The sequence below is a fragment of the Scyliorhinus torazame genome, chromosome 16 (assembly GCF_047496885.1).
Source record: "Scyliorhinus torazame isolate Kashiwa2021f chromosome 16, sScyTor2.1, whole genome shotgun sequence".
NCBI lineage: Eukaryota > Metazoa > Chordata > Chondrichthyes > Carcharhiniformes > Scyliorhinidae > Scyliorhinus > Scyliorhinus torazame.
The window spans coordinates 158803569-158818124 of NC_092722.1; the positions used below are offsets into that span (position 1 = coordinate 158803569).

Here is a 14556-nt window from a genome sequence, read left to right on the forward strand (position 1 = left end):
TCCTAGATCTCTTTGACTTTCAATACTCTTGAGGGTTCTACCATTCACTGTATAATCCCTACCTGCATTAGACCTTCCAAAATGCATTACCTCACATTTGTCCGGATTAAACTCCATCTGCCATCTCTCCGCCCAAGTCTCCAGACAATCTAAATCCTGCTGTATCCTCCGACAGTCCTCATCGCTATCCGCAATTCCACCAACCTTTGTGTCGTCTGCAAACTTACTAATCAGACCAGTTACATTTTCCTCCAAATCATTTATATATACTACAAAGAGCAAAGGTCCCAGCACTGATCCCTGTGGAACACCACTGGTCACAGCCCTCCAATTAGAAAAGCATCCCTCCATTGCTACTCTCTGCCTTCTATGGCCTAGCCAGTTCTGTATCCACCTTGCCAGCTCACCCCTGATCCCGTGTGACTTCACCTTTTGTACTAGTCTACCATGAGGGATCTTGTCAAAGGCCTTACTGAAGTCCATATAGACAACATCTACTGCCCTACCTGCATCAATCATCTTAGTGACCTCCTCAAAAAACTCTATCAAGTTAGTGAGACACGACCTCCCCTTCACAAAACCGTGCTGCCTCTCATTAATGCGTCCATTTGCTTCCAAATGGGAGTAGATCCTGTCTCGAAGAATTCTCTCCAGTAATTTCCCTACCACTGAAGTAAGGCTCACCGGCCTGTAGTTCCCAGGATTATCCTTGCTACCCTTCTTAAACAGAGGAACAACATTGGCTATTCTCCAGTCCTCCGGGACATCCCCTGAAGACAGCGAGGATCCAAAGATTTCTGTCAAGGCCTCAGCAATTTCCTCTCCAGCCTCCTTCAGTATTCTGGGGTAGATCCCATCAGGCCCTGGGGACTTATCTACCTTAATATTTTTTAAGACACCCAACACCTCGTCTTTTTGGATCACAATGTGACCCAGGCTATCTACACCCCCTTCTCCAGACTCAACATCTACCAATTCCTTCTCTTTGGTGAATACTGATGCAAAGTATTCATTTAGTACCTCGCCCATTTCCTCTGGCTCCACACATAGATTCCCTTGCCTATCCTTCAGTGGGCCAACCCTTTCCCTGGCTACCCTCTTGCTTTTTATGTACGTGTAAAAAGCCTTGGGATTTTCCTTAACCCTATTTGCCAATGACTTTTCGTGACCCCTTCTAGCCCTCCTGACTCCTTGCTTAAGTTCCTTCCTACTTTCCTTATATTCCACGCAGGCTTCGCCTGTTCCCCGCCTTTTACCCCTGACAAATGCCTCCTTTTTCTTTTTGACGAGGCCTACAATATCACTCGTCATCCAAGGTTCCCGAAAATTGCCGTATTTATCTTTGTTTATACCAACAAAAAGGAAGGATGGTTAAAAAGAGGGAAAATCGACCGTGGATATCGAAGGAAATAAGGGAGAATATCAAACTGAAGGAAAAAACATACAAAGTAGCAAAGATCAGTGGGAGACTAGAGGACTGGGAAATTTTAGGGGGCAACAGAAAGCTACTAAAAAAGCTATAAAGAAGAGTAAGATAGATTATGAGAGTAAACTTGCTCAGAATATAAAAACAGATAGTAAAAGTTTCTATAAATATATAAAACAAAAAAGAGTGGCTAAGGTAAATATTGGTCCTTTAGAGGATGAGAAGGGCGATTTAATAATGGGAGATGAGGAAATGGCTGAGGAACTGAACAGGTTTTTTGGGTCGGTCTTCACAGTGGAAGACACAAATAACATGCCAGTGACTGATGGAAATGAGGCTATGACAGGTGAGGACCTTGAGAGGATTGTTATCACCAAGGAGGTAGTGATGGGCAAGCTAATGGGGCTAAAGGTAGACAAGTCTCCTGGACCTGATGGAATGCATCCCAGATTGCTAAAAGAGATGGCTAGGGAAATTGCAAATGCACTAGTGATAATTTACCAAAATTCACTAGACTCTGGGGTGGTCCCGCGGATTGGAAATTAGCAAATGTGACACCACTGTTTAAAAAAGGAGGTAGGCAGAAAGCGGGTAATTATAGGCCAGTGAGCTTAACTTCGGTAGTAGGGAAGATGCTGGAATCTATCATCAAGGAAGAAATAGCGAGACATCTGGATGGAAATTGTCCCATTGGGCAGACGCAGCATGGGTTCATAAAGGGCAGGTCGTGCCTAACTAATTTAGTGGAATTTTTTGAGGACATTAACAGTGCGGTAGATAACGGGGAGCCAATGGATGTGGTATATCTGGATTTCCAGAAAGCCTTTGACAAGGTGCCACACAAAAGGTTACTGCATAAGATAAAGATGCATGGCATTAAGGGGAAAGTAGTAGCATGGATAGAGGATTGGTTAATTAATAGAAAGCAAAGTGGGGATTAATGGGTGTTTCTCTGGTTGGCAATCATTAGCTAGTGGTGTCCCTCAGGGATCAGTGTTGGGCCCACAACTGTTCACAATTTACATAGATGATTTGGAGTTGGGGACCAAGGGCAATGTGTCCAAATTTGCAGACGACACTAAGATAAGTGGTAAAGCAAAAAGTGCAGAGGATACTGGAAGTCTGCAGAGGGATTTGGACAGGCTAAGTGAATGGGCTAGGGTCTGGCAGATGGAATACAATGTTGACAAATGTGAGATTATCCATTTTGGTAGGAATAACAGCAAAAGGGATTATTATTTAAATGATAAAATATTAAAACATGCTGCTGTGCAGAGAGACCTGGGTGTGCTAGTGCATGAGTCGCAAAAAGTTGGTTTACAGGTGCAACAGGTGATTAAGAAGGCAAATGGAATTTTGTCCTTCATTGCTAGAGGGATGGAGTTTAAGACTAGGGAGGTTCTGCTGCAATTGTATAAGGTGTTAGTGAGGCCACACCTGGAGTATTGTGTTCAGTTTTGGTCTCCTTACTTGAGAAAGGACGTACTGGCACTGGAGGGTGTGCAGAGGAGATTCACTAGGTTAATCCCAGAGCTGAGGGGTTGGATTATGAGGAGAGGTTGAGTAGACTGGGACTGTATTCGTTGGAATTTAGAAGGATGAGGGGGGATCTTATCGAAACATATAAGATTATGAAGGCAATAGATAGGATAGATGCGGGCAGGTTGTTTCCACTGGCGGGTGAAAGCAGAACTCGGGGGCATAGCCTCAAAATAAGGGGAAGTAGATTTAGGACTGAGTTTAGGAGGAACTTCTTCACCCAAAGGGTTGTGAATCTATGGAATTTCTTGCCCAGTGAAGCAGTAGAGGCTCCTTCATTAAATGTTTTTAAGATAAGGATAGATAGTTTTATGAAGAATAAAGGGATTAAGGGTAATGGTGTTCGGGCCCGAAAGTGGAACTGAGTCCACAAAAGATCAGCCATGATCTCATTGAATGGTGGAGCAGGCTCGAGGGGCCAGATGGCCTACTCGTGCTCCTAGTTCTTATGTTCTTATATTGAAGTCCCCAAGATTATTGTAATATTGACTTTTTTACATGCCTTTTCTTTCTCCTGATTTATTTTCTGCCCCACATCCTGACTACTGCTAGGGGGCCTGTACATACTCCCATCGGGGTCTTTTTACCTTTGCGATTCCTCAACTCTACCCACAGAGATTCTATGCCTTCTGATCCTATATCGCTCCTTGCTATCGATTTAACTTAATTCCTTACTAACAATGCAAGCCCGCCCCCTTTGCCCATCTGCCTTTCGATAGGATACATATCCTTGGATGTTTAGATCCCAGCCCTGATCCCCTTGATGCCACGACTCTGTGATGCCCACAACATCGTACCGGCCTATTTCATTGTGCGCAGCAACCTCATTTACCTTGTTCCGTACACTGCGCGCATTTAGGAACAACACCCTCAATCCTGCATTGGCCACCTCCCTTTTCACACTCTCCTCAGTCATTGTACCCTGTACTGTGGCCCATTTTGATTTTTGACTATGGCTTCTCTGTCTTACACTTTCCCCCTGACTGCTTTTTCTTTCTGGTAGAGGGTAGAGGGACAGTATGGTAGCACAGTGGTTCGCACAGTTACTTCACAGCTCCAGAATCCCAGGTTCGATTCTCGTCTTGGGTTACTGTCTGTGCAGAGTCTGCACGTTCTCCCCGTGTGTGCGTGGGTTTCCTCCGGGTGCTCCGGTTTCCTCCCACAGTCCAAAGATGTGCAGGATAGGGGGATTGGCCATGTAAAATTGCCCTTCGTGTCCAAAAAGGTGAGGTGGAGTTACTGGGTTACGGGGATAAGTGGACGCATGGGCTTAAGTGGGGTACTCTTTCCAAGGACCGGTGCAGACTCGATGGGCCGGATGGCCTTCTTCTGCATTGTAAATTCTGTGGCAGATATTTTAGATTTTCTTGCTTCATCAGTGCAATCCATGGCAATTTAGATGGCTTTTCTTCTGCATTTGTTTTTCACAAAATCATCAATGACATCATCGTGGGTAAATCTTGTAAGAATGCATTTTCAATTGTCAAGATTGCTGAACTTGTCAAATGTTCCTGAGTTATCGTACTTCGCAAATCATTTTTCACACTTTCCAATACAGAGAAAAATGTTCACCAGAATCATTTGTGGCAGATATTGTTAAAAATATTTTCAGAGTAGTTTTCATATTTGCAAAGATTGCCTCCAAACCATCTTGTACAAGTCTTTGCAAATCGAAGCACAGAGATTATCAATGAAATGAATGAATTGTTTCACTTCATCTTCAAAATGATTTGTGTCTATGTCCTCCCGGTAGAACTCAGTTAATCATTTACTGCAGTGGCTCTTAGCATTCTCATCTGAACTTCTGTCGAAAAGCGCGTAAAATAATATGAAATAGTATTTGGCATCTTTGACTTCTTTAGTGAATTGGTTTCTGAGCCATTCTGCCATCCTTGTGATGAAGTCATCATAGGTTCTCTGTGTTAAAAAGTTGGTCTTCCCTGAGCCACAATATTGATGACTTTTCAAATTCCATTTGAGAAGCTTGTCAGATTTACTAAGATGTTCAAGGTAGGCTAAAAAATTAACTCTTCAACTTGGCACTGATGAGTCTTCATATCTTCTCAACGGAAGACCCAAGGAAGGCAGCAGTTTACTGTGGCAGCAGCACGTCACAGCACCTTCCTCCAGTAAGAACACTCCTATTCAAACTGAGCCGATAATGCAGAATCAATTTTTCCAGATAATTCACATCTTTGAACGAATGCACACATGGCCTTAATATGAGCTTTGGAAGTTTCATGATCAGAAATATTTCTTCCAACATTTCTCCAGTTAGAGTGCCCATCAACAAATGATAGATTCCCTTTAATCAGGTCAGGGAATAATTTGCAAACATAACGTAGACTGATTTGGACGTTTCCGAAAATATCAACCAATTTCTCCTTTCCGCCATGCCAATTCCCTTCACCCCCACAGAATGGGACCCATGAAGACTCCTAAACTGCTTTCTGCCTCAAAAGTCAAATACTTTTCTCAAATGTTCCATATTATCTATGTCCTCTGGTCTATTTATTACAAAATATTCAATCATACCCAGTGGACTAGATTTTGGCCATATTGAAATGTCTTCAGGGTAGGTTTTGTCCCTCACATCAGCTGCACAAGAATGAGCTTGAGCAGCATCTTGTAGTTTCATTCCCATTTCAGAGTCCACTTCTTGTTCAAGCTTTTCAGCTTGTGTTGTCTCCAGAAATCAGCAGGTCGCAGTCATCTGTTATGGGCCAAGGTTTAGAGAACCCCAAAGTGTATCATGGAGTTCACCTGACCCACAACTTTTAATAGATTGTGGTATGGGGCGCACACGGCCCACTCTACAGGTGTGGTACAGCAGAAATGGAAAAGTATTTTTTAAAGTAAAACAATGTTTATTCTATGAACTCAAGTTAACCTTTTTAAAACATACAATGGACATCTCAGCAACCATCAATTCAAATACAACCCCCAAAGAATACAACACTAAGTAATCCTTAATAACTCCCAAACAACATCCAGAAGACAAACGAAACACCTTTTAGCAGAAGCACATCACTACTGAGAACATTTATAATTCTGAATTCACCAAATGATCAAGAGATAGTCTTTTCATGGCAGAGAGAACAGCAGTACACCTGCTGTGTCTGGCTTCAGCTCCAACACTGAAAACGAAACCTGAAAAATCACAGACACACCCAAGATTTTCTCAAAGTGAAACTAAAAAGCAGAGCCAGAGCTCAGCTCCACCAAACTCTGACATCACAGATAAACACCCATTTCTTTAAGGTACTCTCACATGACACATCAGACAAGTCACCAAAACCTTTGGTAGACATTGTTGTTGAGGGTGGATGTGGCGTTTTGGCACTGCTCAATACTTGAAACCTTTTAAAATAAAGTGCCAAACTGTCTTTTTGCCTAGCTTCGACCCTTTGCTTTGCTTTCAACTGCCTGCATGTTTGACTGCCAGATTCACAGTTTCTCTTCACATTGACTGACCTGTCTTAACTTCACCGAATATGAATTTAAAGAAAGAGCTGGCTGCTTTGCCCTCCTCAGCCTGGCCTAGGAGGGTCGACTCACCCCTGCAGCTGCTCCCATCGATGACCTAAGCTCGCAGGTTTGCCTGTGGTGGCTCACTGGCTGCCTGGCTGCTGCAGTTGGTTACCTGGCTCTTCTCTGGCCTTTGTTAGTCCGGTTCTCAAGCCCTTTAACTCTGGTTGAGTTGCCCCGCTGCTCCCCGAAAACCACGGCAATGCCTTCCTGATCCTGGCACCTCTCGACTGCTCACATTTCGTTCGAGTGGCCGAGCTGAAGTTTTAGAACATAGAACATACAGTGCAGACGGAGGCCATTCGGCCCATCGAGTCTGCACCGACCCACTTAAGTCCTCACTTCCACCCTATCCCCGTAACCCAATCACTCCTCCTAACCTTTTTGATCACTAAGGGCAATTTAGCATGGCCAATCCACCTAACCTGCACGTCTTTGGACCGTGGGAGGAAACCGGAGCACCCGAAGTGACAACTCCTTGTGCACCTGGCTGGCTTGCTGGTTTTATCTGACCTGCCCTGGCCTGGCCTCTGTTCTTTCTTGAGTCGGTTGGCCTCCTACCCTCCTCAGCCCTGGCCTAGAGGTTGATAGTCACCCCTTTGCTCCCCTCGATGGCTGTTGGCCAGTGTCTTCTCCTGATCCCGGTCATCGCTGAAGGCATCGTGTAAAGTCGCGACCTCACTGTTGCCTCAGGCTAACGGGCCCAAAAGTCAGAATCCTAGTTGTTGGTTTATTAACTTTAAGTTCAGAAACATCAGACGAGAATTGGGAGATCCGTCCGAACTGCCCTCAAGTCACCACCACCTCTCAACGTCTGGTACAGAGCTTTTCTGCTCTAAGGGGACTCCACCAATCAGAGCTCAATTGTTCTGCTTTATTTGCAGGATTGAGCCAATCAACACACTCAGAATTACGGGACTCTGATTGGTGCTCCCCAAACCACCCCTCAGTATGGGCCCCCCCCCCATTGGCCAGGGTCCCACACTGCAGCACTGTGTGTTTTATTATAAGTCCACTTCTGATTCCAATGGACTCCAAACCTGACACAGAATCATTTAAATCAGGAATTACCCCCATTGTTTATTTTCTAAATGAGGAAAAGCTAGAGCAGGGAAATATTCTTCTCAGGATTTCTAACTTATATTGTCTGCCTTTACAGTGACCAAAACCTTGGAATAAATGATTATACAAAATTGCTGTAGCTGAAAAATGTTTGTTATATAAATTAATCCTCTCACGTTCCAAAACATTATCATAATTTGGTCATGATCAACAGGTGCTGTATTTGAATGTTTGAACACATGTTTAATTTTTTTCAGCACCAGCTCACATACATAGCAAGTTATCGAGTTCTTATTTCTATATTATGAGCTCTGAATAATCTTAATGAAACAGTATAGAACACTATTTTACTTAATTGGCTGAAGCAACCTGAGTTTCATTTTCACTTCATCACTTTCTCCTCTTAGATTCCTTTCTGAAACTTGTGATTTACAATGGGATGCTGTACTGTATACAACAGTAGTTCTTTGTTTTGACCAAGAGGCCATTCTTTTTATGTGAGCCTAGATACTGAGTGTTATTCAGCTATTCGACACAAAGGACGTATCAGAGTACAGTTTAAACATAATTAAACAATGCTATTTGTTATTTCTTAAAGTTATATAAATGTCCCTAGTCCCTAAATGTTACAATTGTAAATAGGAAAATGGATTTGAAAAATGAAAATGAAATAAACCATGGACAATGGGTGAGCATTAGATTGTGCTGTTCAGATTTAGCACTTCAAGGAGAAAATCACCTTTGCTGAAGTATGTGACTCACCAAATTATATCAGAGCTAAGGGAGTAAATTCTCAAGGAGAGTAAAGACAGATGTATTGGAGGACAAAAATACGGCATATCTTATGTTTCTCATTTTCTCATTTCATTGTTGTTACTAGATACACAATGTGGAGGGAAACTTGACGATGATAGTGGAACATTTACCAGCCCCAATTATCCACGGAACTATCCAAATAATGCAAAATGTACTTGGTATATATTTGTGGACAGTGATGAAAGAATACAGATAATCTTCATTGATGTTCAGTGAGTAACAGTGTTTCTACTCAGTGTAACTGGATAATGTCAGAGGTATCTATTGGCTAATAACCATGGCCAATGGATTTACTGACGTTTTTAGCCTCTTGTGCCATCCAAGAATCTGCTGTAAACCTTGCTGGTGTCTCACAAGCAGCTGCACACCACTGTATCTTGCAGATCACACATACTCTTATTGCGCGAGCTGGACAGTATATTAATTCCACACAGATGGTACCTCCTGGGCACATCGGGCAGTGGATTTTGTCACAATAGCTGAACTCCCTTTAGTGCAAGGTATCATTGATCATGTGGCCACCAAGACCAGTCATCTTCATCAACTAGAAGTGCTTTCACTTCTTCAAAGATCAACTTGCCTTCAACAACAACAAAAGTTTCATGCACATGTGTGTTCACTTTCCTGGCAGCTGTCAACAGTCAAATCTAGCCAAACGTTTTTTCTCTCCCCAATAATTCCAGGCTCGCTTTCGGCAACGAATGCTGAGAACCCCCTTTTCATATTATTTTGCACCTTGGCCTGAGGCCTCTCTCTCAGATCAGCACGTTGAGTTTATGGTTGAGAGACAGTTTTGCTGAGCTTTTGTGTGCCAAACAAATTTTCTTGGTTATAAAGCACAAGGCAGTCGGCCTTTCCACTACTTGTGCCCTAATCTCTGCATTTCCTGAAGCTGTTTTGCTTCATTGATCAGCAGAGAAAGTTGAACATGGTTCCATCATTGAAAATTAACAGAAACAATTTCCCTGAGAGAAAACATAGAACATTCAATTTGTAATTTTGTCTCAGCAAACCGAGACAAAAATATGAGTCCTGGAACTGTCGCTGAAATGAATTTGGAGATTGTGACTGCCACCATATGTTTGGAGAAATAAGTTAGTGATTCAAAGTGCATTTGTACATAGCAGCAATTTATATTTATAAAGGGGTTTTAATATAATAAAATGTCCTTCCTGTCCTGCCCTACTTGAAATGAATGAAATGAAATGAAATGAAAATCGCTTATTGTCACAAGTAGGCTTCAAATGAAGTTACTGTGAAAAGCCCCTAGTTGCCACATTCTGGCACATGTTCGGGGAGGCTGGTACGGGAAGCTACTTGTAGCTACTCCTACTCAAAAACTTGCTGTTATGTGGAGGTATTGCTTAACCAGGAGAGAATGTTGGTCAGTGAGCATCACGACTAAAAGGTGAATAGGATTTGATGTGATTAAGGATGAGGCAGCAGAGTTTTGGACGACTTCAAGTTTGCAGATCATAGAATGTGAGACGCTGACCATGGGCTCATGGAATAGTCAAACCTAGGCCGCGAGACCGGCAACACTATTCAATGTTAATTGGTCCATATAACAAGGCCTCACCGGCATCTAGCCCCGAACGCTTGCTCGGCTGCTGATTCATCGGGACCCCACTCACCAACCCCTGCTAACAACGTCGAGCAGCACTTGAGTTGCACTTGCTCAGCCAGCTCACAACAATTGTGCTGAGGAGACCAGCCCCAAGATTCATGGATGCTGACCTGGGGAGGCTCCTGGACACTATGGAGGCCAGGAGGGATATCCTGTCCCACGAGGATCCCAAAGCGTGAGCCACAAGGCAGTCAGTGCTTTCTGTGACGAGGTGGCAGTGGCAGTCAGCTCGGGCAGTGTGACCAGGAGGACTGGCCTCCAGTGTTGGAAGAAAGTTACCGACCTACACCAGGCAGCACGAGTGAATACACACCAATATCCCACCCCCCAAGGGAGCATCCCCGCAGTCGACTCCCAACCCTCCGTCCATCTCCCTCCCTGTTCAACACTCCCTCCACCCACCCCTTCAACCCTCCCTCCATCCCAACCTTCCTTCCAAGCCCCCCCCCACCCCCACCAACTGTGAACCACACGTGTGGCTACCGATGCCCTCTCTGTGTCTCCTCAGGAAAAGCTTGATGGAAAATATTACTGGACAGGCTTCTGGGGCACAATCTGGTGAGCACCATACTGCTGATGATGCACATCTGGTGGAGGCAGGAACCCCCAAGGCGAAACTGCAGTTGGAGGTCTGCTGGATCCCTGGACCCAGCTGGGTCCCAGCCTGATGCTGAGCCTCTGGCACAGGGTTACTCGGAGCTGATGGAGATGATAGGGACCAATTTGGACCTTCAGAGGGAGATGTCAACTTCTCTTCAGCAGATCCATAGCCGATTGGAGAAGTCCCAGAGGCTATGGGCACAGGAGATGGCACCAGCGATGAGTGGCACTGAGACCAACACTGATAGGGTGGAGACCGCAGTGGACAGCCTGGTGCATGATGTTGGCACCATGAGTGAAGGTGTCCAAGGCGTCACGCAGTCGGCGACGGCCATGACTGAGGGCCTCGGCAGTATGTCTGCCTCACTGGGGGATGTCATCCAGTACAAGGCCGACCTTGATGAGGTTCTGAAGGACATGTCCCGCTGTCAGATGGGAATGGCCAAGCACTGAGGAGCTTGTCCCAGTCGCAGGTGGGTATTGCCAATCCGCTGCAGGGCATGTCCCAGTCATGAGGAGCATTGCTGAGGGTGTTAACATGATGGCGCGGTCCATGGCAAACCACCTGGGCTGGCAGAGCCTGATGTTGCAGGGGCAGTAGGGGCTTGAACCAGCTGCCACTCCATCCCAAGGAGAACCCCAGGGCCCGATAGGCACCAACCGGCAGGAGGGGGCGTTGAGTGCCAACCCAGACCTGTCCCATGGGGCGGTGACGGTGGCCACCAGCTCTCCAGATTTCCACCCCTCTAATGAGGCTGCTTCTCGAGGTCAGCACATGAGTCAGCGAGGCACGTGCATGTGCCTGTGACGTCGACAATTGAGCCGTGGCCCTCCGACCCCAGAGGACGAACTCCAGGGACATCAAAGGCCATGGGATGTGGTAAGCAGCTGGTTGCCTTCACCTCAGATGTGCATCCTGGGGACACACCTTGAAATAGTGGTAGAGTTAGGGGGATAAACCACATCGAGGATCACTGAGGGCACTGGGAGAAGGGGACGGAGTACGCAGGGGTGAGAGGTGGGTGGGGTAAGGGGGTGGAGGTTCGGGGCTGCTCCATTGGGAGTGTGGGGACATATATTGAACAATAAATACCCTTGTACACAACCAGGAGGAGGGCTCTGTCACTTTCTTCCGCAATGCAGCACCGCGTGCAGGTGCTGAGTGTGAGCGGGAACTCAGCAGACAGGCAGGGGTCAGACGATGGCATAGATTGAGGATCACCAACACCCATATCTCTTCGGGTTATCATTAACTCCCTACCCACGACAGTGATCCGTGCTGACAGTGCCGACACATTCCCAGCACCCTGGAATGATGTGACATCTACCCTGGGAGGATGGGAAATGGGGGTGGTGGGTGGGTAAGGATGCGACAATGGACCAGGCCATGTGCTAAGTGAACCGGGCTAGTATGAGAGCCTCCCTGGCCCTCAGAGCTTGTCGGAACCTCACCTCTGCCGCCTGTCCTGCAGCCTCCAGACGAACCTCAGGTTCCTCCCCGGTCTTGCCACCTAGCCCTTGCTTGTCTGGCTCCTCCTGCTCAACCTCTTCCCCGGCCCCGTCAACCTCCTCCACCTGGCCACATGTTCCTCGTCACCAATCTCCTGCTTGTCGCCCCGCTGCAGTGTGAGGTTGTGGAGGACACAGCAGACCCCAGCAAAACAGGCGACCCTCTGGGCGGTGTGCAGAAGTGCTCCTCTGGAGCGGTCAAGGCATCAAAACTGCATCTTAGGAGTCCAATGCACTGCCCAATGACAGTCCGGGTGGCTACATGGGCCTTCTTGTACCGGGTCTCCGCTTCAGTCTCCGGCCCTTGTTCTGGCGTCATTAGCCAGGTCCTCAGTGGATATCCCTTATCCCCCATGAGCCATTCGTCTATCCTGGGGTGCAGGGTTGACCGGGTGCCCCAGGATGTAGCTGTTGTGCACACTCCCTGGTAAGCGGGCACACACGTGCATTATCTTAATCTGGTGGTCGCACGATCAATTGCACAAAGACTTGAGTGTGTACAACTGAGGCTTTATTGCTCTAAGATTTGTGGCCTCCCACAGCAGCTGGCGAAATGCCTGCAGCATGGAGGACACACATATTTATATTCTGCCTACTGGGCGGAGCCAGCAGGCAGGGACTACCAACGTACCTGTAGTACAGGTCCTACCATACATCACCTAATAGAGGTACAACAGTGGTTTACCACATTCACCCCCTGTTAAAATTGAGTCCGGCGGGGGTGGTGGAGAACTATATACAACAAATGGTTTTCTTTTTTACATTTACATTTACAATATTTGATAGAGAGAGAAAAATGTCTTTTGAAGTCCAGTGGATCAGTTAGAGGTTTAACCGGTCCGGGGCCTTGGGAGGGACGTAGAGGTGGCGGCAATGTCGATGCTGGTCTGATGTCCGGTGCCTCCGGGAGCGTGCCTAAATCCTCTTCATCCTCGGGCGTGGGCAGGGGGAGGACGGAAGGTCCCAGGGGGTTGCTGCTGAGAGCGCCGGGGGGGGGGGGGGGGGGGGGGAGGGTGGTGCCGGACCGGGGTGGTGTATGTGTGTGTGGAACCTGCTGGTGCCAGGTCCCTGAGGGAGACAGTATCCTGGCGGCTGTCGGGGTACGCCATGTAGGCATACTGGGAGTTTGCATGGAGCAATTGCACCTTTTCCACCAACAAGTCCGCCTTGTGTATTTGGACATGCCTACGGAGAAGGACAGATTCTGGAGCTGCGAGCCAAGTTGGGAGCGACACCCCTGATGTGTACTTCCTGGGGAAGGCAAAAAGACGTTCATGGGGTGTGTTGTTAGTGGCAGTGCACAATAGTGATCGAATGGAGTGTAGTGCATCAGGGAGGACCTCCTGCCAGCAGGAGGCCGGGAGGTTCCTGGACCATAGGGGCAGTTGGACGGCCCTCCACATCGTCCAGTTCTCCCTCTCTACCTATCCGTTTCCCCGGGGGTTATAGCTGGTTGTTCTGCTGGAGGCAAAACCCCTGCTGAGCAGGAACTGACGCAGCTCATCACTCATGAAGGAGGATCCCCTGTCACTGTGGATGTAGGTGGGGAAGCCGAACAGAGTGAAGATAGAATTAATGACAGTGGCAGACGTCATGTCGGGGCATGGGATGGCGAAGGGGAATCTGGAGTACTCATCGACCACACTGAGAAAATCCGTGTTATGGTCGGTGGAGGGGAGGGGCCCTTTGAAATCCAGGCTGAGGCACCCAAAGGGGCGGGAGGCCTTCACCAGGCGCGCACGGTCCGGCCGGTAGAAGTGCGGCTTGCACTCCGCACAGACCTGGCAGTCCCTGGTGATTGTCCGTACTTCCTCGACGGAGTAGGGCAGATTGCAGGCCTTTATGAAATGGTACAACCATGTGACTCCCGGGTGACAAAGGCTGTCGTGCAGGGTCCGGAGTCGGTCTACTTGTGCGCTGACTCATGTACCTCGGGATAGGGCGTCTGGGGGCGCTCGTTGAGCTTGCCGGGGCAATACAAAATCTCGTAATTGTAGGTGGAGAGCTCGATCCTCCACCTCAAAATCTTATCATTCTTGATCTTGCCCCGCTGTGTGTTATTGAACATGGAGGCTACCGACCGTTGGTCAGTGAGGAGAGTGAATCTCCTGCCAGCCAGGTAATGCCTCCAATGCCACACAGCTTCAACGATAGCTTGGGCCTCTTTTTCGACGGATGAGTGCCGAATTTCTGAGGCATGAAAGGTGCGGGAAAAGAATGCCACGGGTCTGCCTGCCTAATTGAGGGTGGCGGCTAGGTCGACGTCTGATGCCTCGCTCTCTACTTGAAAGGGCAGTGTCTCGTCTACTGCGTGCATCCCGGCCTTGGCGATATCGGCTATGATACGGGCGAAGGCCTGTTGTGCCTCAGCCGTCAGCTGAAAATGGGTTCACTGTATGAGTGGGCGGGCCTTATCTGCATAGTTTGGGTGCCACTGAGCGAAGTACGA

The 14556-nt window shown here is 47.3% G+C and overlaps 1 protein-coding gene across 1 annotated transcript in view; it reads left to right on the forward strand.

Annotated features, from left to right (window-relative positions):
• The window catches only part of LOC140393168 (cubilin-like), a 367012-nt gene that overhangs the window by 229001 nt on the left and 123455 nt on the right, over positions 1–14556 (forward strand). Inside the window, exon 21 of the mRNA XM_072479292.1 lies at positions 8436–8583. Coding sequence (XP_072335393.1) covers positions 8436–8583 — 148 coding nt within the window. The remainder of the gene's footprint in view (positions 1–8435; positions 8584–14556) is intronic.